Source organism: Podarcis cretensis (assembly GCF_951804945.1).
Source record: "Podarcis cretensis genome assembly, chromosome: 2".
In the NCBI taxonomy this organism is placed as follows: domain Eukaryota; kingdom Metazoa; phylum Chordata; class Lepidosauria; order Squamata; family Lacertidae; genus Podarcis; species Podarcis cretensis.
The window spans coordinates 76520257-76545247 of record NC_137171.1 but is presented as its reverse complement, the minus strand read 5'-3'; the positions used below and the strand labels follow the sequence as shown (position 1 = coordinate 76545247).

Genomic DNA, 24991 nt, shown 5'->3' with positions numbered 1-24991 from the left:
TAATGGCCAGATATGCTTAGAATAAAGCTCTTATCAGCCCCAGGATGCACGGCCAGTGGTCAGGGTTTATAGACCAACAATATCTCGAGGGCCACAAGTTGGCCACCCTGGAGTGAAGTATTGTTTGTTTAACTGTATTTTAATGTTTTTCAAATTGTGTTCATAGTGTATTTAACTATCCATTTGCAGTAGTGTGTATGAAAGTTTGGGTATTGCTAGATGCTGCACATTTGCTTACATTAACTGCATTTTCAATAACTTTGTTCTTACAATAGAAACCAGCCAGATTACTATGAAGTGGTTTCTCAGCCTATTGATTTAATGAAAATCCAACAGAAGCTAAAAATGGAGGAATATGATGATGTGAACGTGCTAACTGCTGACTTCCAGCTGTTATTTAATAATGCAAAATCATATTATAAGGTGACAAAATCTTTTGTTTTGAAAGTCATCATTTGCACATTGTGTCGCTCAGTTGTGTTTTAATGGAGTCCAAAACTCATTTACCTTCTCTACTTTACTGCTGATTCTGTGAAGTTTCCCCATAGTGCATACCATATATACTTTACGGAAATTATTTTTAAGTTCTGCCTTTGTTCTCATTTGTAGCATAGTTTTAATTGATGGAATTGTTCTTTCATTTGATAAATGTTAAAAGTGACATAAAAATTATCGATTAACAAACAGGTTCTTTTGGGTTTTTTAACACAGCCAGACTCCCCTGAATATAAGGCTGCCTGTAAATTGTGGGATTTATATATACGCACAAAAAACGAGTTTGTTCAGAAGGGAGATCCTGACGATGATGATGACGACGACGAGGGCCATGACAATCAAGGGACAATTTCTGAAATAGTAAGTGTGAGCTTTACCAGCTACGTATAAGCATTTCAAATGCAAAAGGGTAGAAAGTGCACCTGCCCTATTGCAATTAAACCTGTAACAATACTTAAATGTAGCATAACTGAAATAATAACAAATTGCTTCCCTTATTTCCCTGTTTGCCCCTGCCATTCCCCTGGTATTTCATCCATGCAAGTATTTTAGTTTGTAAACTCCCTGACTGGGTATTCAGTAATCTGTTATGAACACTGGTGGCACTGCATCAGTAATAAGAGAGCTATGCTGTAAGTACCATATTGTTTTTTCCTCAGTTACTAAATTGTCCACCAAAAGGATTATGTTATACAGTATATGTTTATATATTTATTTTTATTAATCTCTTCCATTTATATCCTGGTCTTCAGTGACCAGCTGTAAATGCAATCATATATTAAAGCATGCTGCCAGATAGTTTCCTTTCGCATGCACAGTATAAGTTAAAACATGAAAGTACTTTTTTTTGGTAAACATTTAAGTATTAAAACATTATTAAACCTGGTTGAAAACACATTGCGATCCTGTTTTATTTCTTCTAAAATGTATGCCCCCGCCAGACTAGCTAACAGCAGATTAGTAACTGTTTATACTGCTTTTCCTTAATTTGTAAAAGGAAAAAACCTGTATTTCTTCAACCAGTACCAGTAGAAGCCAGCAGCAAACACCCGGTCCTAATCTTTTCTCAAATCATTTTACAATATCATTTTTGTGCCAGTCTTCTCCAGGTTATTTAAAAGAAATTCTGGAACAGCTTCTTGGAGCCGTAGTTGTAGCCACAAACCCATCAGGCCATCTCATCAGTGAGCTTTTTCAGAAGCTTCCCTCTAAAGTGGTGAGTGATAATGCTGAACTTTGAATGCAAACTGAAGGCTTTTCCCATTCAAATTAAAGTTGGACAGTAGTTCTGTTTGGGCTGCACCATCAAGCTCATTAATCTTATATACTTGATGATATAGACTAGTCGTAAAACAGTCTATGCCAGCAAAACCAGAGTAACACACTGTCAACTCATAATACCAGTTCAAGAAATCATTACTGTACAGAGGCTGTGTATCCCAGGTACAGGATCTTGCAAGGAGGTTTCACTGGGACTGCCAAGTAAAAGTGTTGGGATCAGAGATGAGAAACTGTGTATATGTGTATACACACATATATAATCTTAGATTCATAGAATCTTAGAGTTGGAAGGGACCCAAAGGTAATCTTGTCCAACCCCCTGCAATGGAGGAATCCAGGAGAGTCCACCACCTCTCGTAGGAGACTATTCCACTGCCGAACAGCTCTTACAGTCATAATTTTTTTTTCAAATGTTTAGTCAGAATCTCCTTTCTTGTAACTTGAAGCCATTGATTCGAGTCCTACCCTCAAGGGCAGGAGAAAACAAGCTTGCCCCCTCTTCCATGGGACAGCCCTTAAGATATGTGAAGATGGCTAATCATATCGCACACACAAACTCTTTAAATGATACTCTATGCTGTACAGGAACTATTACCTACACATACAGTGGTGCCCCGCAAGACGAATGCCTCGCAAGACGGAAAACCCGCTAGACGAAAGAGTTTTCCATTTTGGAGGTGCTTCGCAAAACGAATTTCCTATGGGCTTGCTTTGCAAGACAAAAATGTCTTGCGAGTTCCTGCGGGTTTTTTTTCCTCCCCCCCCCCCTTTTCTAAGCCGCTAAGCCGCTTATCAGCTGATCCGCTAAGCCGCTTATCAGCTGATCCGCTAAGCCGCTAATAGCGCTAAGCCGCTAATGGGCTTGCTTCACAAGACGAAAAAACCTCAAGACGAAGAGACTCGCGGAACGGATTCTTTTCGTCTTGCGAGGCACCACTGTATAGTAGTTCAGATTGTGTGCCTACACTGTTTTTAGGAAACCCCTTTCTTACAATATAATACTAAGTCTTTTGCTTTTAAAAAATCTATTGAAGTGTGATTTACTTTCTAGTAAATGTCTTTAGGATTGTAGCTGTCAGGAGGTGTAGTGGTTGCTCACAAGTAACCAGGCAGGACTCCAACCTGTCTCTGGCAGGTTTTTATTGGTACAAACTATTTACAGTGCAGGACCAGAAAGTTCATGTCTATCTCAATCACTTGGAGATTCCGGTAGTGGCCCCTTCTAGTTTCCCCTCCAGCATAAGAACTTAGACACCCCAAATCTCCGCCTCCCCTCCTTGTGTTTCACCCCTCGGCGTAAACTGAGCGACGGTGGCCGGCTGGGCTAGGTGAGGCGCTTAGGCTCTCAGTAGCATCTTTGAGCCCTCCCCTCGCTCAGCTTTCCCATTCTGCCTCTGCTCCACTGGAGGTGTGGCTTTCCCCATTGTTGGACAAGGAGCAGCTTCTCAGAAGCGTCAGCGGCTCTCTGTATTCCCATTCCTCACTCCCCTGTTCTGATGTCAGCTCCCTGACAGTAGCCCTAGTTGGGAAGGTTCTGTTGAAACTGGTGATAGGATGGTTGATAGATCACTGTTTATGCTTATTTCAGATGGAATTAATTTTGTTTTTCAGCAATATCCTGACTATTATGCAATAATTAAAGAGCCCATAGATCTGAAGACTATTGCCCAGCGAATACAGGTGCCGTACAACTTTTGGGGTCACTTTTATAAAAGCGATTTAGCAAATTTAAAAGTAAATATATATGGAAATGAATGTTAAAGCAATATTTTGGTTTTCTGGGGGCAAAAGTATGTTTAGGTTAATGGTATTACTTGTGCATTTTGGGACTTAATTGAAATTATTCATTTATGTCACTACAGTAGTGACAATCACTGATCAAGTAGGCTGGTTTAGACTAAGCAGTATAGGTTTAATAGACCATTGTTTATTTAAGCTGAGAAGGAATGTTTTGTCCACGTGATCATTGTCCTTTACTCATTTTATGAAGTTGGTGCTTCTAGCATAGCTTCTTTTTTTTTTTACACCACTGTTTTGCATTCCTTTTTAACTCATTTAATCTTTATTTACTAACCAGGATAGCTGGTGTTAAACCACAGTTTCCCAGTATTTGGCATCGCACAGAGTAGGAAACTATGGTTTAAACAAGCTGCAATAGACACCCTGAAAATTGTACACAAGCGGAATGAGGTTTGCGAGCATGACACTCATTTTCTCGTTAAATTAACCATTACTTATTAAGCCAAGGTCATTACATCTGAACTGGTTTTGGTACAACAGTTCATTTATGGCTGCTTCAGACAGTAGTCATTTCATGTGATTTATTGGACCTAATCTATGCGCTGCTTTCTGTACCATGATTTCCCACACAGTAGTTGCTCCCATGTGAAAATGACGACAAACTTGACAGAACTACGAAGAGGTTGAACTGCAACCTTTTACTATAATAAATAAAATTAATGCATACATAATATGTTCCATTTTTTGTTCTTAGAATGGAAGTTATAAAAGCATTCATGCAATGGCCAAGGACATAGACCTGTTAGTTAAGAATGCCAAAACTTACAACGAACCTGGGTCTCAAGTATTCAAGGTAAAGTAACTTAGCATTTTAATATGAAGTGTTTTATTCAAATGCATTTATCAGGTTTTGGAAAAGTAAGATATGTAATGATCAGTGCAGTTCTAAGTTAGGGACAGGGGAGGATATGAAATGGTGGATTCGCTGCCATTTCCAAAATCATGGTGCCATGCACCAGCCAGGCTGAAATGCAGGGGGTGGATTTTTACCTCTGTTTTGTCCCCATGCAGCACTTAATTTTTTTATCTCACTCCACTCTCCAAAACTTAGTTCCAAAGGGGAAAATTTTTGAATGCCAATTTCAAGTCTGTAGGGATGTGGGAGACATTTCTGGGCTTCTCTGGAGATTGAAGGGGTTGCATCCGGCAGATCCAAGGCTTCCTCTGCACCACACATGGCTTGCCCCATTTGGGGGGGGGGGTTAATGTCACCTATAGCTGGCAAGGATACTGCTAGTGGAAGATTCATGCCATGGAAGAATCATGCTGTGGAATTTTCTGTCGACCTAACAGGAGCCGGTACTGTAGATGTGGCCTTTCCCACAACAGAGAAGCTCCTCCATGAACCTGGGGTTTAGATTGCTTTGTATACAGTCGTACCTTGGAAGTCAAACAGCTTAGTTCCCGAATGTTTTGGCTCCCGAACATCACAAACTGTTCCAGTTTGCAAACTATTTTTGGAAGCCGAACGTCTGACAAGGCTTCCGCGGCTTCTGATTGGCTACAGGAGCTTCCTGCAGCCAATCAGAAGCCGCGCTTTGGTTTTGGGACATTTTGGAAGTCGAACGGACTTCTGGAACGGGTTCCGTTTGACTTCCAAGGTACAATTGTATTGTGTCCTGTACTGTTTAATACAGCATAAATATTGATATTTTTCCTTTACTTTATGAGAAGTTTTTATCTAAATGAATTTATGTTACATATTGTTTAAATACACTTTCAAGGCGCATTCGTCTGTAAATACTGATGATGTCATCTTTAGCCTTTAAAAATAAATAAAATACATTTTCAATTCATTAACAGGATGCAAATGCAATAAAGAAAATATTTAATATGAAGAAAGCAGAAATTGAGCATTCCGAACTGACCAAATCAAGTCTCCGAATCAGGTACCGTGGGCAGAATGAAAGTTACTCAAGTTTTCTCTTTACTTTAGAAAAACAATCTACAGATAAATATTAGCTCACATTAACTTATGTTATATGTTATAGTATTTGGTTTCAAATATCTCTGACCCTAACTTGTGGAGAAACAGCTGGATCTGGAAATCATACAGCCAGTTTCTTCATTTGTTAATGAACATAGATTTTCACAACAGTCTGAGCCATTGGAAAGATTTGCTTTGGGACTCTGCTGAACAGGCCAGACATCAAATGCCCCATAATCAACTTATCTTGACCTTATAAATAAAAAAAATGTCCAGTTGCACCTTATAGACCAGCTAAGTTTGTTCTGGGTACAAGCTTTCGTGTGCATTCACACTTCTTCAGATACACTGAAACCGAAGTCACCAGACCCTTATATATAGTGGGAGGGTGGGTGGGGCTTTGGTCATCTGCATACTATCTCATTCTTTTTCCTGTAGGATTAATTGTAGTCGTTAACAGTCCTCAACAGGTTTACCCATTGAGTCAATCACCCAGCTCCTACTACCCTACTGAGAAAGAGCTTATACTGCACACAAAAGCTTATACCCAGAACAAACTTAGTTGGTCTCTAAGGTGCTACTGGACAGTTTATTTATTTATTTAGACTGTGTCAGACCAACAGAGCTACCCACCTGAATCTTATCTTAACCTTGTTTGCAGTTGATGCTACTGGGGAACATCTGTGCCTCCTCTTTCCAAAGGATTATATTTTTGCCTAGGCCTAGACTTTCCACAACCATAGAAATTCAGCCTGTGCTATCTAGAGCCAGTTTAGCCTGACCTCCATCTTTGTGGCGATAAGTCAGTTCAGTTAATCTCAGTCAGAAGTTTGGTGACCACCATGACAAAATCTTCATGGTGCATTACAGTAGAGGACGTATTCCCATGTTTCCACAAATACAGTGTGATGTCCTGTGAATACTTGGTAGAAAATTCAATTGATACTGGTAAGACTTTCAAGAAAACATACAGAATATTGGGCTACAATGCTGCTGGTGCAGAAATTTCTGACATAGCTCACTTTTGTAATTCCCTTCTGCTTCAAAACTGTCCATTTGAAATTTTTAATATGAATTTATTTTTGTTGCAAAATTTTGAAGTGAGAGCATGAAGGCCCCAAAGCTCCTGTACCTCAAGAGTAGAACTTGTGGTTCAAATTCTTTAACATCCCTCTTTATTAATGCTATGCAGTTGCTTGGTTTTTGAGTCTATGGTAATGACAGGAATTTTCTTCAGTTTTTCTTGTATATTTTTCTTCTTTGTGTCTCCTGCATATATTTCAGAGCTTAAAATACTGTACTTTTTAACTACTTATTGTGTTTATGAACCTAGAGACCTTCTCTTATTGCTTTTCTGCAATGCAGGTTGCTTGAGAATTGACCTTGACATGGCTTTTTGCCTCTAACACAGGTGCTTTTATTTGGTAATACATTGCACTTGGATGTGTAATTCCTTCCAGTTTGAAAATAGCACAGTTTTAGACGACTTTGCTTCTACTGTATGTTGGACTAAAAATGGAGGCTGCAGTTTTCACTGTATCTGCTTTGTGCGAAATTAATGGGAATAACCTCATAGTACAGATAAAGAAACACTTTTAGCATTAGATAGTGGCTCCTAAAATGCATTACTCTCACCTTATATGAAGTTCAGTAACATTTAGCATAACCCTTTTCACTAAAATGTAATGGCACAACCCTTTTTAACTTATATTTCAATACTTATTCTGTAAAAAAAAACTTCATCCTAACTGTATATCATCTTGGCTGTCTGGTGGATTTCTTTTTTTCACTTTCTCTGGCTTGTTCATGCTTCATAAAGGACTGCAAATTTGGCTGCTTCCAAGCTGACAGGTCCTTCCTCACAGGGTAAAGGCAGTGTTGTCGATGACAGAAATGCTGCTAATAAATATTATCGGTGAGTACTTATCTCTGGATGTGATTCAGTTCATCCACTTTTTATAATAGATTATGTTGGTTGTTTTCCTCCAGTCTCTAAATCAGAATGGTCCATTTCACTTACACGTGGAAGAAAATTTTAAAAAATTAAAAATAAGTAATTAGCTTGCCAACCTAGCAGTTCGAAAGCACCTTCGGGTGCAAGTAGATAAATAGGGACTGCTTACCAGCGGGAAGGTAAACGGCGTTTCCGTGTGCGGCTCTGGCTCGCCAGAGCAGCGATGTCACGCTGGCCACGTGACCCGGAAGTGTCTCCGGACAGCGCTGGCCCCTGGCCTCTTAAGTGAGATGGGCGCACAACCCCAGAGTCTGTCAAGACTGGCCCGTACGGGCAGGGGTACCTTTACCTTTACCTTTTAATGAGCTTGTTTGGTTCCTGGAAATATTACAGCAACCTCTTTGTTTTCCTAAAATGGAATTACGTAGAATAGTTCTGTAGATGAAAATACTCAGTTGCCAAAATATACTTCCACAAGTCAAAACAAGAAAGAGTTTTGTGACTCCTTAAAAGAGTAGCAAAATATACCGTGCCATAAACTTTCATGGGCTAGCACCCAGTTCATCAAATACATAAAGTGTAATCCTCAAGTGTATGTGTGTACATGTGTATGTGTGTGTGTGTGTGCGCGCACACACACACACACACACACAGAGACACTGGTAGTAGTGGTTGTAAGCAGTGAAGGAGAGAGCAGTGAAATGCAAAAAGAACTGTCAGTGACAAATTCATTTAAAGCAAGGATGGGGAACCTGTTTCCAGATGTTTCTGAACTACAGCTCCCATCATGCCTGACCATAGACCATGCTGACTGAAGCTGATGGGAGTTAGAGGCCAACAACACCCAGAGAGTCAAAGGTTCGGGGGGCCACTAGGTGGCGCATCGGAAGATGGCTGACAATAACATCTCTCCGACCCACACGAGGTAATTTGGAGGCTATGATGGGGGTAATTAGCCTCCTTAACCCCCCCAGGATTCCCCATCCCTGAATTAGAAGCAAAATGTTTGTAAAATAAGTACAACGACCCTTCTCAACAGGCAGTGATTTTTGATTACCCAAGCGCATAAGAGCTTTGTTTTATCAGACCAGAGACCTTTCTATTCCAGCATTCTGTCTCCCACAGTGACTAACCCATAAGCAGGACTTGGGGCAAAGAGCCCTTTCCTGATTTATTCTTAAGGAATTATTGTTTTATTTGTATGCAATGTTAAGCAAATTTCTTTCTTCAATTAAACAAGATTTCATTATTTGGGTAAAACTCCTAGTAGAGAACCTTGGCAACTCAGCAGAGCCTAATAGTTTCAATTTCTCTCTCTCTCTCTGTGTGTGTGTATGTTTTTGAATGATTTTGAGCGGGGAGAGGGGGTTTCCTTTACATAATTTCATTTTATTTATTTCATTAGATTTATATACCACCCTTTGTCAAAAGATCTGGGGATGGTTCATAAGATAAAGGCACAAATAAATAGTCAAAACAGAAGCAACAAAACAATAACACCCCCAAACGCATTTCAAAGCCTGTAGAACATTAATTGGCCAAAGGCCTGGTTGAAGACGAATGTTTTCGCCTGGTGCCTAAAAATATATAAGGAAGGTGCCAGGTGAGCCTCCCCAGGGAGAGCATTCCTCAAATGGGGAGCAACTGCAGGAAAGGCCTGTTCTCCTGTTGCCACCCTCCAGACCTCTCTGGGAGGAGACATATGAAGAAGGGCCTCAGATGATGAACTCAGAGTCCAGGTTGGCTTATATGGGGAGAGGCACTCCTTGAGGTATTGCAGTCCTGGGCATTTAATGCCAATAGTATTGTTGTAAGAGATCAGCATTGCGCATCTCAAACATTTGAGTTTCAAAATATTTTCTTACTTTAAATAATTCATAAGTCACAGCGTATGGAATGTATAATAAGCTTAAAATATCACTTCTTTGAGAAAACAGTGTATCAGCTGAAAGCAAGACAGTTCTTCCCATATAAAGCGTTTCATTAAGTTGACATGCTTACAAAGCTGGAGTCTTGTAATCTGCCTACTGCTGAGCCTAGTTCCGCAGCACGAATGCATGATAATTAAACTGCTTTACTCGTTTAATTATCAACTGCACTTTTAATCACAATTAAAATTAGCTTGAGTTTATTTTCAGAAGAACTCATGGGCTATAAATCTGAAACATTAGCTGGAAGAAAGCCGGTTCATAAATTAAAATTCTATCACCAAATTCATATAATGTAAAACACACACACACATCCCTTCTTCTGTATGTTTATTTTTATTGTATCACTTAGATAAAAGCTCCTGTTTTAAATGTAGATTTATTCTTCCTCTCCCTAGGGAATTTTTCATTCAATAGCTGTTTTGTTTTAAATTCACAGTAACAAAAGAGCTGTCCAAGGAGATCGTTTATCAGCAATAACCATGGCACTGCAATATGGATCTGAAAGCGATGAAGATGCTGTTTTGGCTGGTAGGTCAATATCTTTAGGAAAAGGTCATTTGTGGAGTTCCTAGCCCTCCTGTCCTTTCAGATTAAAATGGGTGACAACCTTTTAGGTTAGTATCTAATAAAAGTGCATGTTGGACAGCCCTCCACATGTTGTTGGACTAGAACGCCTATACTGTGGTACCTCAGGTTAAGAACTTAATTTGTTCCAGAGGTCCATTCTTAACCTGAAACTGTTCTTAACCTGAAGCACCGCTTTAGCTAATGGGGCCTCCTGCTGCTGCTGCGCCGCCGGAGAACGATTTTTGTTCTCATCCTGAAGCAAAGTTCTTAACCAGAGGTAATATTTCTGGGTTAGTGGAGTGTAACCTGAAGCGTATGTAACCTGAAGTGTATGTAACCCGAGGTACCACTGTAATCCCTGACCATTAGTCATGCTGACTGGGGCTGATGGGAGATGTAGTTCAGTAACAAGTGGAGGGCACCACATTGGCTGTCCCTAAACTACATTAATCCCGGGTCTATTTTGAACAATCTAGTGCATATTAAATTTAAATCTTACATTGCTTTGCAGGAAATACCTACGTAGACACTTTCTCATCTCAGGAATGAGAGAGCACTTATTTAACCATGTCTCTTGTTCTCTTTAGAGTAAATATGGTAATCTATCCCCCTCTCACCCAATTGTTCTGCTAGTGTCTCAGTGCCAGGGCTGGATTTAGGTTTGATGAGGCCCTAAGCTACTGAAGGTAATGGGGCCCTTTATAGGTCCAGCTGTCCTTTGTCAACAACAAATTGTCACTGTCTTTTGTGTTGAATATATGCTATATGGTAATTTATGGACCTAATAGCTATCTAAAGCCATTTGCACATAACAAAGTATGTATTTTATCAAAGTAATTGTTGAAAAGTCCATGCAGAATGTAAAGTCCATGCAGAATGTAGGCACCCTATATATAGAAATGAGCAAACCAGTGATATTTTAGGGAGCAGGCTAGCAGGCAGGGCCCATTACTTACATCATAGGAGCCTACACAAAACAAAACACTGTTGCTGTATGTGGATTTTATTTTATTTGTTTTTTATCTTATATTTTGGAAATGTACATCCAGGGTTTTTTTCCTTTAAATTTTTTTGGGCCCCCCAAGAGAGTGGGGCCCTAAGCTATAGCTTGTTTAGCTTATACATAAATCCAGCACTGCTCTGTACTGACTCTTTTCATTCTTCTTTGTCAGTTTCAAAATTTTTGTTCCTGTATTTCAGCTTTATGGAGCTGAGAGGTATATAATTTTCACAGAACGCAGAATAAAAAATAACTCTTCCCTAATTTGCTTATATTATTGATATTCCCGTATCGATGGTCATACAGTGGCTGTTTATATTTTGCTTCTCTTATGGCCATAGCCTTTTCTTCCACATGAGTTTACGTTTTTTAATTTTGATTAGGGCCAGCAAAGACAAATGTGGGTAATGTGGCAGGTCCTTTTTGCATTTCTTTCATCATGGTTTCCTGCCTGGTTTCTTGAAGCTGCCACATTAGTAGATTTAAGGTTGTTTCCACATTTCCTGGATTTGCCTGTATTGGTCCTTTAATGTCCAATCCTACCTGTAGATAGTGAATGAATAAGTAACTACCTGATTCTTCCAGCCAACTGCAGATACTGTAAAACTGTTTTGAAGCTGGAGAATCAGCAGCATATAGCATAGAAAACCTGTAAGGTCTCAGTCTCTTATTAGAACTAGGAAACCAGCCAGGTAGCAGAAAGTAGTTGCATTCTTCTTTGAACGATCCAATATTACTTCATTTACTATTTAAAACAGATAAAATGATGCTGAAATTGTGTAATTGTTTTTCCTCGTTTCTAGCTGCTGCCCGTTATGAAGAAGGGGAGTCTGAAGCCGAGAGCATCACTTCATTTATGGATACTTCCAACCCTCTCTATCAGCTTTATGATATAGTTAGGAACTGCAGGAACAACCAGGGTCAGCTCATATCAGAACCCTTTTTTCATTTGCCTTCGAAGAAAAAGTATCCTGACTATTACCAACAAATCAAAATGCCTATTTCATTGCAGCAAATCAGGTAAAACTGGCGCGGCATAATGTTTGATGGTTTCAAGAACAGTTTCTTTACCAATCTTAAACCATGAGTCAGCTCTTCTAATGACTGTACTGTATTTGATAGATTGTATGATTTTACCTAACTCCTGTATGTGTGTATGTACAAGATTTTAAGCTCCTTGTTTTAGCAGTTGAGAGTGAAGAGTCTCTTTACATATTAAACCCTTGGAATGCCAGCATAATATCATATATAAGCTTTAAGGTGATCCAAATAAAGGTAGATGATTAATTCATAAGTAATCACATGGCCCTTCTTTCACTTTAGCCTTAATTATGCTTTAATCTACATATGAACGATTGAGATTTGATAAACCGAAATATCTCTAGAAGTACAATTCACCTGATTCTTTTTCTAATACGTTTGTTTCATGTTTGATCGCAGTAAGGATCTGACTGTTTATTTTCAAGTAAAGCACTAGTGTTAATATACAGTTAACATGCCCATTCTTCTTTAGTTTTCATGAGACATTCAAAGCAAGCACGTGAAGAGGGCTGTGGGGTTGTGAATAGGGCTGGACGATACCAGCTTTTCAACATTGCAGTGTATCACCAACCAAACATTGTGATACAGTAAAACATCGCAATGTTGAAAAGTGGAGGGAGGAACAAGCTGCGTCAGGCCCTGTCCCACGAGGTGCCAGGGTGAAACCATCGCCACTCAGGAGCAGCGGTGGTTTCACCCATGATATACCACTGGGTGAAGGCGCCATCATGCTTTGGACCTCAAACCAGTCCTGGGTGATATATTGATAGATCACCCAGGCCGAGTTGTGAACCATGGTCAAGTGATCTCAGCTAGAAGTCTCAGTGTGATCTGAAACCCTGCACTGTCCGGTTCCTGATCACCCTAAGTTTTCTAAGCATACTCCTCCAAAATATACTTGGGAAGACTGGGGCGAAACATCCAGGATGGGAGCATGAGAGGCAGGGGCGGTGTGTACATCCTCATGACAGGTTGTTCCCTCACCCCCATGCAGGGCATTTAAAATCACATTTCAAGCCTTCTAGTGTCATATGAGAGATGTTCCTGTATCTTGATTTTGGCATGTGCTTGGGAAACATTAGAATTATTTCTTTTTCTTTTCTAACTCCTCCGACACTAGCTGAGGGGGGGAGGGGGGGAGCTGGGGAGGATATTAATTCAGCACTTTTAAGTTAGTAGATTATGTTTTATTTAAAAAGTAGCAGGAATTGTTGCACCAATGAAATGGAACTGATTATCTCTTCTACAGAACAAAACTAAAGAACCATGAATATGAAACTCTGGACCATTTGGAATGCGATTTAAACTTGATGTTTGAAAATGCCAAACGTTATAATGTCCCAAATTCTGCCATTTACAAGAGAGTACTGAAAATGCAGCAGGTTATGCAGGTAAAACTTCACACTCAAATAGCTACGTCTCGGGGGTTATTTTTGTAGGAGCTAGTATTTGGTGCATTTATATCTGCATTGGCACACTGCTGTGATAGTAATTCTTCTTGGTGCTATTTCTGTGTTTAAACTCTAAGCATTATTCTATATGTTTCCGAATGAGAGTTTTTAACTGATAGCCATATGGCTGGAAAATTAAATGAATATTCTAGATGAGGAATGAATCATGCTAAATTAATTTTCTGCACTGGTAATCTGAAATCAGGTTTTTGAAGAAGACATTGTATACAGCTTTCAAGATATATGTATTTAGAGTAACTGATAGCTAGTAAGACATTTTGCAATAGAAGCTTAGATGGAAGGCTTGCTGTTCTGGAATAAGCTTGATTATTTAGATATTCTGTTTACAGTATTTAATATTTTGCTTTATACATGTAACTTGAACGGCTAAAAAAAATCTTATTGCTTTCTATTGATGCTACTACTATATTTCTGCATTTCAGAATGAACATTATCTCTGGAGCTGTTAAATATTCATGCATTCAGGGGACATTCAGTGGATTGAATTTAACTCTAGGGATTTGTTTTCTTCCAGGCAAAGAAGAAGGAGCTAGCCAGAAGAGATGATATCGAGGATGGAGACAGTATGATCTCTTCTGCAACATCTGATGCTGGAAGTTCAAAAAGAAAAAGGTATGCACTCACTGTTAATAATAATTAGTGATTATTTGATTTAATTTTCAGTTATTTAAAGCCAGTTATGAGCTGTGTCTTTATTGACAAGGTGATCTATCAAATATGTAAATATACAGTTCACCAAAAAATAATAATATTATACCCTGGTCCATATGCTGAGGTGATAAGAAATTTTAAATGTGATATTTGACATAGGTATTTTATCTGAATATTCTTATTTTCTGTTAAAAGGTACAATACCATATAGATGGATAAGACTGCAATCAGTCCTATGCACTTAGCTGGGAATATGCCCTATTGAACACAGTTCTTACTTTCAAGTAAACTGTTGAATCAGAAAGAAAAGTGTATCTATTAAGGGGTTAAGTGTGGTTGGAAAAATGCTTTACTTGATTGTTCAAGAAACCTCTAAATGTTGTGCTCCTTTGAAGACCCTAGAAGGTGGGACAGAAGGCTTCATATTTCCATTTTACTCTCTTTTCAGATAATACTGGGAAAGGTTCTCTGAATAATATGACTGTGAATGAAACATCACAGTTCACTGTTGAGATTAGTTTCACCACCATTGCTTTGACCTCGTTAGTTTAGCAGTTCCTTATACCCAGTGTTTTTTTTCTAGGGGGACGCATAACCCTAAACATTTTGTGAATCTAAGTTTGGCCTCATTGAGGGGCAGTATTTCAATATGAGTAAGAAAATGAGAGTACCCCTGAACATTTTCTTTAGAAAAAAAGCACTGCTTATACCAGATCATTGTGCTTGAGGGAGGGAGAGGAAATTCATTATATTAAATCAGGCTTCCTCAACCTCAGCCCTCCAGATGTTTTTGGCCTACAACTCCCATGATCCCTAGCTAGCAGGACCAGTGGTCAGGGATGATGGGAATTGTAGTCTCAAAACATTTGGAGGGCTGAGGTTGAGGAAGCCTGTATTAAATCTTTCAGAGCATGATTTTTAAAAGTGTTCAGTATTAATCTTCACAGTATTAATAGTTTTTCTATTTGTAGCACCAACCAGCCTGGTACCTGGGTCGTCATGAAGCAGAGAAATTGTAACTCGCCCACCTCGTCACCTGTGCCCTCCCCGGTTGCCATAACCCCTTTTAAAGGAGAGGAGAGCTTCAGAGATTGCTTTTTTGAAGTGTCGCCGCCCTCTGCGAAACTTCACTGCAGTCTTCTATAACCAGGGTGGAGGTAGGCACATCACAGAGTGATTTAGGAAACCTCTCTGTGAAGTGCCTCTCCCCCATGTTACATCTTGCTGCACCTGCATTTAACAGAGCAGTGGTCTGTTTCACAGCAGCAGTGATCAACAAGGAGGCGGTGGCACTCATCTGACCTCCTGTCGCCTGTGTCACTGCTGCTTACTCCGAGGTGGAAGGGGGAGGTTGATGTTCTGCAAGCGCTCCTGTGCAACCAATCCCGTGCTCCTGTTTGCGCTGTGCTGACCTTGCACCTCCCCCTCTACCTCCCAGTGAACAGGAGGTCATGTGAGTGCCACCAGCTGCCACTGTGTAGTGGCTTGAGGCCAGGCTGCTTGAAGGAACACCTTTCCCCAGGTATTCCCACCAAGACTTTGAAGATCTTCATCTGATACCTTTCTCCAGGTTCCCCTGCTTAATGTGGTAATGCAGGCGTCTGCCAGGGAGAGGGCCTTTTCAGTGGTGGCACTTCATGTATTCCATGCCCTCCCCAAAGACACTTTCCTGGTGCCTGTGCACCAGGTGAAAAGCTTCCTGTCCATCCCTCCCACCGATACCTTTATAATAGCCTTTTAATGGTACAGTGGTGCCTCGCAAGACGAAAAGAATCCGTTCCGCGAGTCTCTTCGTCTTGCGGTTTTTTCATCTTGCGAAGCAAGCCCATTAGCGGATTAGCGCTATTAGGGGCTTAGCGGATCAGCTGATAAGCGGCTTAGCGGATCAGCTGATAAGCGGCTTAGCGGCTTAGAAAAAGTGGGGTGGAAACCCGCAGGAACTCGCAAGACATTTTCGTCTTGCGAAGCAAGCCCATAGGAAATTCGTTTTGCGGAGCACCTCCAAAACGGAAAACCCTTTCGTCTAGCGGGTTTTCCGTCTTGTGAGGCATTCGTCTTGCAGGGCACCACTGTAGTTTTGGTGGTAATTTAGCTCTCTCAGTCAAGTTACCCCTTCTGGTTTTGTGCTGGTGTAAAGTTTAAGCTGCTGTTCTATACCAGGCATGTCCAACCAGTAGATCACAATCTATCAGTAGATCCCCAGCTGATCTGGTAGATCGCGGGACCCTTATCACTCATGGAATTATATAAAGTTTACCAAAAGCTAACAAATAAAAATTGAAGAGCTCTGTGCAATATTACCCCCAAAAAGCTCAACAACTCTGGCTAATCCACCCACCTCACGCGCGCTCCTCCTCCCCCAATGACAAAGGGTAGATCACTGCCAGTTTTTTTTAATACTGGGAGTAGATTGCAGTCTCTTGGGAGTTGGATGTGCCTGTTCTATACAGTTTTAAATGTTTTCTAATGGATTGTTGTTGTTGGTATTATTGGATTTATTATTATTGGTAAACTTGATTCGATTTTGAATTTAAGAGGCTGTGAACCCCTAGAGAACATAGGTGGTAAAATTAATAAATAAGTATTCCCCTCCCCCCTTTCAAATCTAACAGCAAAAAGAACATAAAGAAGCAGCGAATGAAAATTTTGTACAATGTTGTTCTTGAGGCACGAGAGCCTGGCACTGGCCGAAGACTTTGTGAGCTGTTCATGGTGAAACCTTCCAAAAAAGACTATCCAGATTATTACAAAATCATCTTGGAGCCAATGGATTTAAAAACAATAGAGCACAATATCCGCAGTGACAAGTACGTTGGGGAAGAGTCTATGATAGAAGATATGAGGTTAATGTTTCGAAACGCAAGGCATTATAATGAAGAAGGCTCACAGGTACGTTCTCAAGAAAGTTCAAACCAGATTTGTATAGCTGTCACTCATGCTATACTTATGCTGATATTTCATTAACTGAATTTCACAGTATGTTTTGGTTTTCTAAAAGTATGAGCTGTGAAATTTCTTTATAGCAGTTTATATGCATGCTCCTTGCTTACCTTGTAGAATATGTCCATCTCCACATACAAAAGAGCAAAAATGAATATCTGTCCTTAGCCTTTGGGTAAAGCAGCCTCCAAATATTATTCAGACTCACCTTTGGGTGGCAAAGGAAACCATAAAAAACATACCATGATCAATATGAGACCTTGAGATGGAGTGGATTATGAGACCAGAGAAATGCCTTTGCATAATTTGCGAACTATCAATTAGTGGTTTCCATATTGTGGGTTGGAGATATTTTGTGTGTAGTTTTGCCAGGACGCTAAACAATATTGAGAAAGTGGAGCACCAGGAGCTAATAAAATAACTTTTTATACTGATGAACTAACAATACTGGGATCTGGCATGCCAGAGATAAACTCTTCCCTGCCTTTGCATATATAACCTTATGGTTAATCCATGGAGCTTCCCATGCCTTTAAGAGAGGCGTATGGAAGAGAGGGTTGTGCCCCACTTAGGTGGCTCATTACATATTCCGGAATCCAGTGCATTTATGGATGACCTTCTGCCTAATGGCAAAGATAGCCCTGATCCTACATCTTCTTTGTGCAGGGATAGAGCTTTCCCTGCTGCTATGTGAATGTTGTAGCTCATTCTAGGTAGGCGCTTTGGGTCATGTTAACAAGATTACCAAATGCACTTCCTCATTCTTAATTAGAACAAAAAGTAAAATCCTAATAGCCATTTGCTGTTTGTTATTTATAAATATTTTCATGATGAATAGGTTTACAATGATGCTCATATCTTGGAGAAGATTCTTAAAGAAAAGAGGAAAGAGCTGGGACCTCTGCTTGAAGATGATGAGGTTGCTTCCCCTAAATTGAAATTAAGTAAGGAACTGTTGTAAATTCCCAAGCCTGATAAATGAAATATAAAATGTTAACAGATTGCAGTCTTATTAAGCTGAGTAGTTTGCAACATTTCATCTGCTTCTGAAATACAGACTGAATTTGCTGAAATATTTTTTAGATTTTAAAATATAATTGAGTCCTGAGCAAAGGTGTCCTAAACTGAACTTGGCATTTATGCCAAGAAAGAGACAGTCTGCCCTGAATAGGGTAGAAGTGTTAAAGCACTGTTCTAAGCTTTTGTAACATGAGAAACAGTAAAAGCTGAAATGTTGTTAGATTTGGGGAACAGCATGAGAAGTTAATATATATTTCCCACATATGCCTCTTGCAACATATCTTCTTTTTCTCCCCAGTTTCTAGATTGGTACTGAGCCATGTGATATTAATAGATGTAAAGTGCTTTGTGATCCTCAGCAAAAGTTGCTGCAGAAATATCATGTTGTTTTCTAAAAACAACCACACAGAACTAGTCATAGAGCAAAGGCCCTTACCATTACCACTAGAGGCGCACTGATTTTGTGCAGGAAGGTTTTCATTTTGTATTTTTGCACAGTGCAGGGCCCAAATCATTATGTTTTATTACTCCACTACTGGAGATCATATGGTCGGTGGGATTATTTTTTGCAGATTTTTTTTGTGCTTCTTTGTTTTAAAAGACAAACTGTATATCAAAGAAAAAAGAACCGAGAATGCTTGGCTTACTATGTATTGTTGACTATGGGTTGTAAGAATAGTAAGAAGTATAGAAGCATCTAAGACCAGCACATATTCAGTTTTTGAAACTGAGATATGAAAGCTAGGAGCTGAATGGTACCTTAAACCTAGGTTATGGGTGCAAAAACGGAATGTCTAGGCACGCTTTTTTAATAATAAGAACGCAAAGCTGAAAATGAATGAACTGCAGCTTAAATATTATGTTCATTTTTCACATATTCTTCCCTTGCCCACCCCCTAATATTCTTAAGAGAGTCTCTTCTCTAGTCTTCAGAGAGTAGCTGGAAGTGGGGAGGCAGAAAAAGGTCCTCCTTTCCTTCCACTCTGCAGTCATAATCTGAAATCTTAAGCGCAGTACTGCACCCAGAGCTCAGAAACTGCTTGCGCTAATGAAATTCCCTGTCACAAAATGCACCTAAAACAATGGGAGTTTCTAACACTGCTCATGTCCTGTAAACCATTATTACTGTAACCTCTTGCAATTGGTAGCCCTGTTAGCTTCTGGGGCTGTTTTGCTAAAAACCGAAATGGTTTTGCTGTGCAAGATGTTTATTCTGGGATTTGAAAACTACTTTAAATAAATGAAGAATGTTTTATATGCAGAAAAGTTTTTTGTGCTGGGACTAGCAGTCACTGGCCATGATCCAGGGTTTCCAGTGTATCTACGAGGCAGTGAGGAAAAGAGGCTTCAGCATTCTTTTCTGTGTAGTGCTCTGTGTAAGGTTATTATAAGGAATCTCCCGGTGCACACACAATTCTCTTCGTTAAAGCCCTGTTCCAACAAAGCTTTGAGAGTGTGCCTTTTGATTTTGACATAAGCAATATGAATATGTTACGTTCTGCTTGGGAGGATCTGTAAAAGGTAAAAGTACCCCTGCCCATACAGGCCAGTCGTGTCCGACTCTAGGGTTGCGTGCTCATCTCACTCTAGAGGCTGTGAGCCGGCGCCGTCCAAAGACACTTCCGGGTCACATGGCCAGCGTGACGAAGCTGCAGCTGGCGAGTCGGCACCAGCTCAGCACACGGAAACGCCATTTACCTTCCCGCTATAAAGCGGTCCCTATTTATCTACTTGCATTTAAGAGTGCTTTCGAACTACTAGGTTGGCAGGTGCTCGGACCGAGCAACGGGAGCTCACCCCGCCGCAGGGATTCGAACCGCCGACCATACGATCGGCAAGTCCTAGGCACTGAGGTTTTACTCACAGCGCCACCCGCGTCCCTGTAGGGAGGACCTGTAGCCTGGCCTTATTTCACATGACTCTCCAGATGCTCCGAGTCCACTGTTGCCCTCCAGATTCCTTCTGCAAAACACTTCCTTTTCCATGGTGTGTGAGTGTGTGTGAGAGAGAGAGAGGTGCAGACAGAGAAATTCTGATGTTTTCATATTGTTACGAGAGAAAATAAAAAGCACAAAAGTCTTGAGAAGGAGCTATGATGTGAAAGACACCAAATTGCATGTGTCTAATGTTACATGATATACCCAGATTAGTATTTGAGTAACTGAAGCCACAAGAATGTTGGCTTTTTTTGTCTAGCTTTAAATTTTGTTCCTCTAGGTAGAAAGACTGGCATCTCCCCTAAAAAATCAAAATATATGACTCCAATGCAACAGAAACTTAATGAAGTATACGAAGCGGTGAAGAACTATACAGATAAGCGAGGGAGAAGGCTTAGTGCAATTTTCCTGCGGCTTCCATCTCGATCGGAGCTTCCTGACTACTACCTGACAATTAAAAAGCCGGTTGATATGGAGAAGATCAGAAGTCACATGATGGCCAACAAGTATCAGGACATTGATGCCATGGTTGAAGATTTTGTAATGATGTTCAATAATGCCTGCACTTATAATGAGCCAGAATCCTTGATTTACAAAGATGCTCTGGTGCTGCACAAAGTTTTGCTAGAAACTAGAAGAGACATAGAAGGAGATGAAGATTCTCATGTCCCAAATGTAACACTGCTGATCCAGGAACTTATACATAACCTTTTTGTCTCTGTAATGAGTCATCAGGATGATGAAGGCAGGTGCTACAGTGACTCCTTAGCTGAAATTCCTGGTGTTGATCCTAATTTCCCAAACAAGCCACCCCTGACTTTTGATATCATACGAAAGAATGTGGAAAATAACCGCTACCGGAGATTGGATTTGTTCCAAGAGCATATGTTTGAAGTGCTGGAGCGGGCAAGGAGAATGAACCGGTGAGTAAAACTTTACCTTTATCAACCTCACTAGTAACTTAAGTTACTAGTGCTTGATTCAGGTAGTTAGCCATGCTGGTCTGACGCAGTTGAAATAAAAAAATAAAAAATTGTCCAGTAGCACCTTAGAGACCAACTGAGAAGTGTGCATGCACACGAAAGCTTATACCAGAACAAACTTAGTTGGTCTCTAAGGTGCTACTGGACATTTTTTTATTTGTTATTTTTATTATTAGTGCTTGTGACACACCCCTATTACAGTGATCACTGTTGTCAGTGATACTAATACAAGAGTCTGTAAGTTACTAGTGCGGGATTGGACTCTTATTCCCGGGGCAAGCATGAAACCACTTTCCATTAACTTTCCATAAATAGCTTTTGCTTCTTACCTTCAATGTTTAGTACCTTTAATGTCTCAGAAAGGTACCTTCATTGATTTTGCAATATGTAAGTTTGTTTTAGTTAGTTAAAAGCCAGATGATTATCTAACATATATATACATATATATACATATACATATACATATACATATACATACATATATATACACATACATACTAAAAAGTGCTACAAGTTTTAGAGAAGCGTAAAAAAGCAACTTATACTACTGCATGATATGAGAACTGCAGATTTTGAGATGATATAGCAAGCATAGGCAAACTCGGCCCTCCAAATGTTTTGGGACTACAACTCCCATCATCCCTGACCACTTGTCCTGTTAGCTAGGGATGATGGGAGTTGTAGTCCCAAAACATCTGGAGGGCCGAGTTTGCCTGCGCCTGTGATATAGCAAGACTTTGGTCCAGTAGAATTGTCACAATCTCTAGCCAATTAAACCATTGTTTATTGTCCAGAGAATGAGCCTTGTGCCCCTACACTTTCAGCTTGCCTTTCCCTCCTCTCCTTCTGCACTTCTACCCTGGCTTACTAAATCACACTTTTCCATGACATCCAAACCAGGGTCAGGGGGGAAAAAAGCAGTTGCAAACAATGAAATTTCTTTTTTTTTTCCATGACACATTCATGCTTCAGCTACAGTAATCTTGTGTATGTTGTCATTTCATGCAGTTTCTCTTTTCTTTAAAGGACGGATTCAGAGATTTATGAGGATGCAGTGGAACTTCAACAGTTCTTTATCAAAATCCGTGACGAACTCTGCAAGAATGGTGAGATCCTGTTGTCACCAGCCCTCAGCTACACTACCAAGCATCTTCATAATGATGTCGAAAAAGAGAAGAAGGAAAAGCTTCCTAAGGAAATGGAAGAAGACAAACTCAAAAGAGAAGAAGAGAAGAGAGGTAATTGTACTTAATTTAAATGGCTGCACATTGTCACTCTTCATTTAGCAGATACTCACTGAAAGGAGACGTAGGTGAACCTTCTCCAGCATTATCAACATTGCTTGAGAGAGGATGGGCAGTATAAGATGAATTCGTAAATGAGGTGATTTGTACATTTGTGTCATTCAGCTCTCTTGTTCACCTTGACACTCTGATGGAAGACAAGGAAAATGCCACATTTACAATCTACCCTTCTGGGTCATCTTCCCCAGTAAGATACCGTCAAATATAGAAAAGTAATTGGTCAGATGGTTGTCAACATGTGTATTTCCTACACAGCCTTCACTGAACTATTCAGATGTGCTTGCCCCTACATGTAATTCAGTCATGAGGGAAGTACTGTTCAGCAGAGCTCAAAACTGCCAACTCAGCTGGTAAATTGCAAGTCTTGCACATGGTAAATATATTGTGAGTGTAGTGATTGTATTAGTATCACTGGCAACAGTGATCACTGTAATAGGGGAATGTCACAAGCACTAGTAACTTATATACGCTTGGTATTATATGTATGTGAGCTGGGAGCTTTTTAAACAGTAATATGCATTACTTCATTTCAAAATGTGGTAAGCCAGACCTGCTGCACCTGGGGACCCTTACACTCGTGTTGCTATGTGGGGCCTTAGACGTCTGCCCAAAGTCCTGATGGTACAACTGGCCACAGGCCCCCTTCCCACCTTGCCACACCATTTTGAATACACTGCCAAGTCTGAAATGCTTTCTTCCTGTTCATTCTCCCCTCCTCACCCCTCTTCGGAGGCCCATTTCAGTGATCAGGGCATGCTTCTTGCAAAAACATTCCTCTTTAACCAGGCCTTTGGCTAATTAACATCCAATACCCTTTTAAATGCCTTGTGGGAGGGTTGTTTATTGGTTTGTTATGTTATGTTTTCTATCTTGTATTTTTGTGTTGTGAACTTCCCTGAGAGCTACAGATGAAGGACAGAATACAAATTTAATAAAATTATTATTATTATTATTATTATTATTATTATTATTATTATTTGGGGGGTGGAATCTGTCTTACCCCTTGTGTGGCAAGAATAGCGCCTCTCCCTTGCATTGCATGATGATGGGGGGATATTGCTTGATATGGCTGGTGCCAGGAATTCTTTCTAAGAGGAAATGGTCACCCTTTACAGGAAAAATCATTGGTGTTTAAAGTGTTACAAGGCGAGCAGTCCCGTGTTTTTTAACTGACTGTAAATCATTCCCACTGTTTTCTTTTATGTTGAATAAGAAGCTGAAAAGAGTGAAGATTCTTCTGGAGGATCAGGACTATCTAGTTTACACAGGACATACAGCCAGGATTGCAGCTTTAAGAACAGCATGTATCATGTTGGGGATTATGTGTATGTTGAACCCGCAGAAGCCAATTTGCAACCTCACATAGTCTGCATTGAACGACTGTGGGAAGATTCGGCTGGTAAGAAAGACTGTCTTCTTAATGCTGGTGGTTGCAGCTGTCCTATGCCCTGTCTTATATCCAGATACCAGCTCCTGTAAACACAATACATATTTCATTAAGTGGCAATAGAACCACTACCATGAGATTTCCCTAACAAACTGATAGATTATTGAAATAATTCAATGCAGGACAGCACTGGCTGATTGTAGGGTGATCCCTAACAATTCATTTTATGGGGCACTGTAGCCAATAACACAGGTCACGTGTCGTCAGCTGACACAGGTAAGAGTAAAACATGTAGGAGCAGGTCCATTTCCCTGAGTTTTTCCTCCTGCCTTATGCAGCTGTATGAGTGGATCTGAGAGGAGACAGCTCTGCTTCATTCTGACTAGCTTCGCCCCCAGGACAACTAGTGGAAATCTGATGGAGGAACACCGGTGGTGGTTGTGGCTGAGCTACAAGCACAGAGCCATGCTATGCCCAAATGCCTCAAGGCCACATCTGCACCTCAAGCATAGTGCGACACCTCTCACTAAGAACAAAGAGTCACGTTTCTCTCCCCCCACAGCACTGCTGTTGTGATTGCCATGTTAACTGGTGGGACAGTCACCATTCTGTTCTGTGCAGCATGAATGACAACCAGCATCTCATCCTTTCTCAAATGTCTTATTTTGTGAACTTCAGTTTTCAAAAAATTAAGGGTTACGGTCTGTCTTTGATTTGTGCAATCACAATATGCAAAGAGAAACTGTCCCACAGTTTTGCAGGTCTAGACTTTAAAATGCACTTTCCCTGAACAAAGATTCAGACACAAACTAGTACTGTCTCAGCCATTTTATCGCCACAGAAGATCCGCGGATCAGTTTATAACTTGTTATAGTTGTTTTGTATCACAAAACTTTCTTGTTTTTAGGAGAAAAATGGTTGTACGGCTGCTGGTTTTATCGACCAAATGAAACATTCCATCTTGCAACCCGAAAGTTTTTGGAGAAAGAAGTATTTAAAAGTGATTATTACAACAAAGTCCCCGTTAACAAAATTCTTGGCAAATGTGTGGTCATGTTTGTTAAGGTGAGAATAGGCTAGATGTTCTGTTACGTATCTGGATGAACACTATGCTGATCAAATATTAGCGTTTTGTTGTGGTAGAGATCGTTTTTCTGTTTTGTTAAATTTCTCCCCATCATGTCCTCTTCAAGTAGTCAAATGCTTATCAGTTGGGAAATGAAATGAGGCCGCTGAAAGATAAGGGAATGATTTCTGTACCCTTGGGAGACTACCTAGGTCTGCAGGTCTATAGAGCATAT

General features: G+C 40.2%; 1 protein-coding gene across 18 annotated transcripts in view; it reads left to right on the top strand.

The window, feature by feature from the left end:
* The window catches only part of PBRM1 (polybromo 1), a 57670-nt gene that overhangs the window by 9403 nt on the left and 23276 nt on the right, over window positions 1-24991 (top strand). For 9 of the 18 annotated variants that reach the window (XM_079967216.1, XM_079967215.1, XM_079967212.1 and 6 more), the window contains 17 exons: window positions 276-423; window positions 712-855; window positions 1595-1711; window positions 3388-3456; window positions 4271-4369; window positions 5380-5465; window positions 7323-7418; window positions 9825-9916; window positions 11759-11975; window positions 13246-13387; window positions 13983-14080; window positions 16732-17008; window positions 17898-18003; window positions 20276-20939; window positions 22026-22237; window positions 23517-23702; window positions 24598-24755. In XM_079967216.1, the coding sequence (XP_079823342.1) occupies window positions 276-423; window positions 712-855; window positions 1595-1711; window positions 3388-3456; window positions 4271-4369; window positions 5380-5465; window positions 7323-7418; window positions 9825-9916; window positions 11759-11975; window positions 13246-13387; window positions 13983-14080; window positions 16732-17008; window positions 17898-18003; window positions 20276-20939; window positions 22026-22237; window positions 23517-23702; window positions 24598-24755 (2911 nt within the window). The remainder of the gene's footprint in view (window positions 1-275; window positions 424-711; window positions 856-1594; window positions 1712-3387; window positions 3457-4270; window positions 4370-5379; window positions 5466-7322; window positions 7419-9824; window positions 9917-11758; window positions 11976-13245; window positions 13388-13982; window positions 14081-16731; window positions 17009-17897; window positions 18004-20275; window positions 20940-22025; window positions 22238-23516; window positions 23703-24597; window positions 24756-24991) is intronic. The other 9 variants (XM_079967224.1, XM_079967213.1, XM_079967223.1 and 6 more) reach the window with 3 other exon arrangements.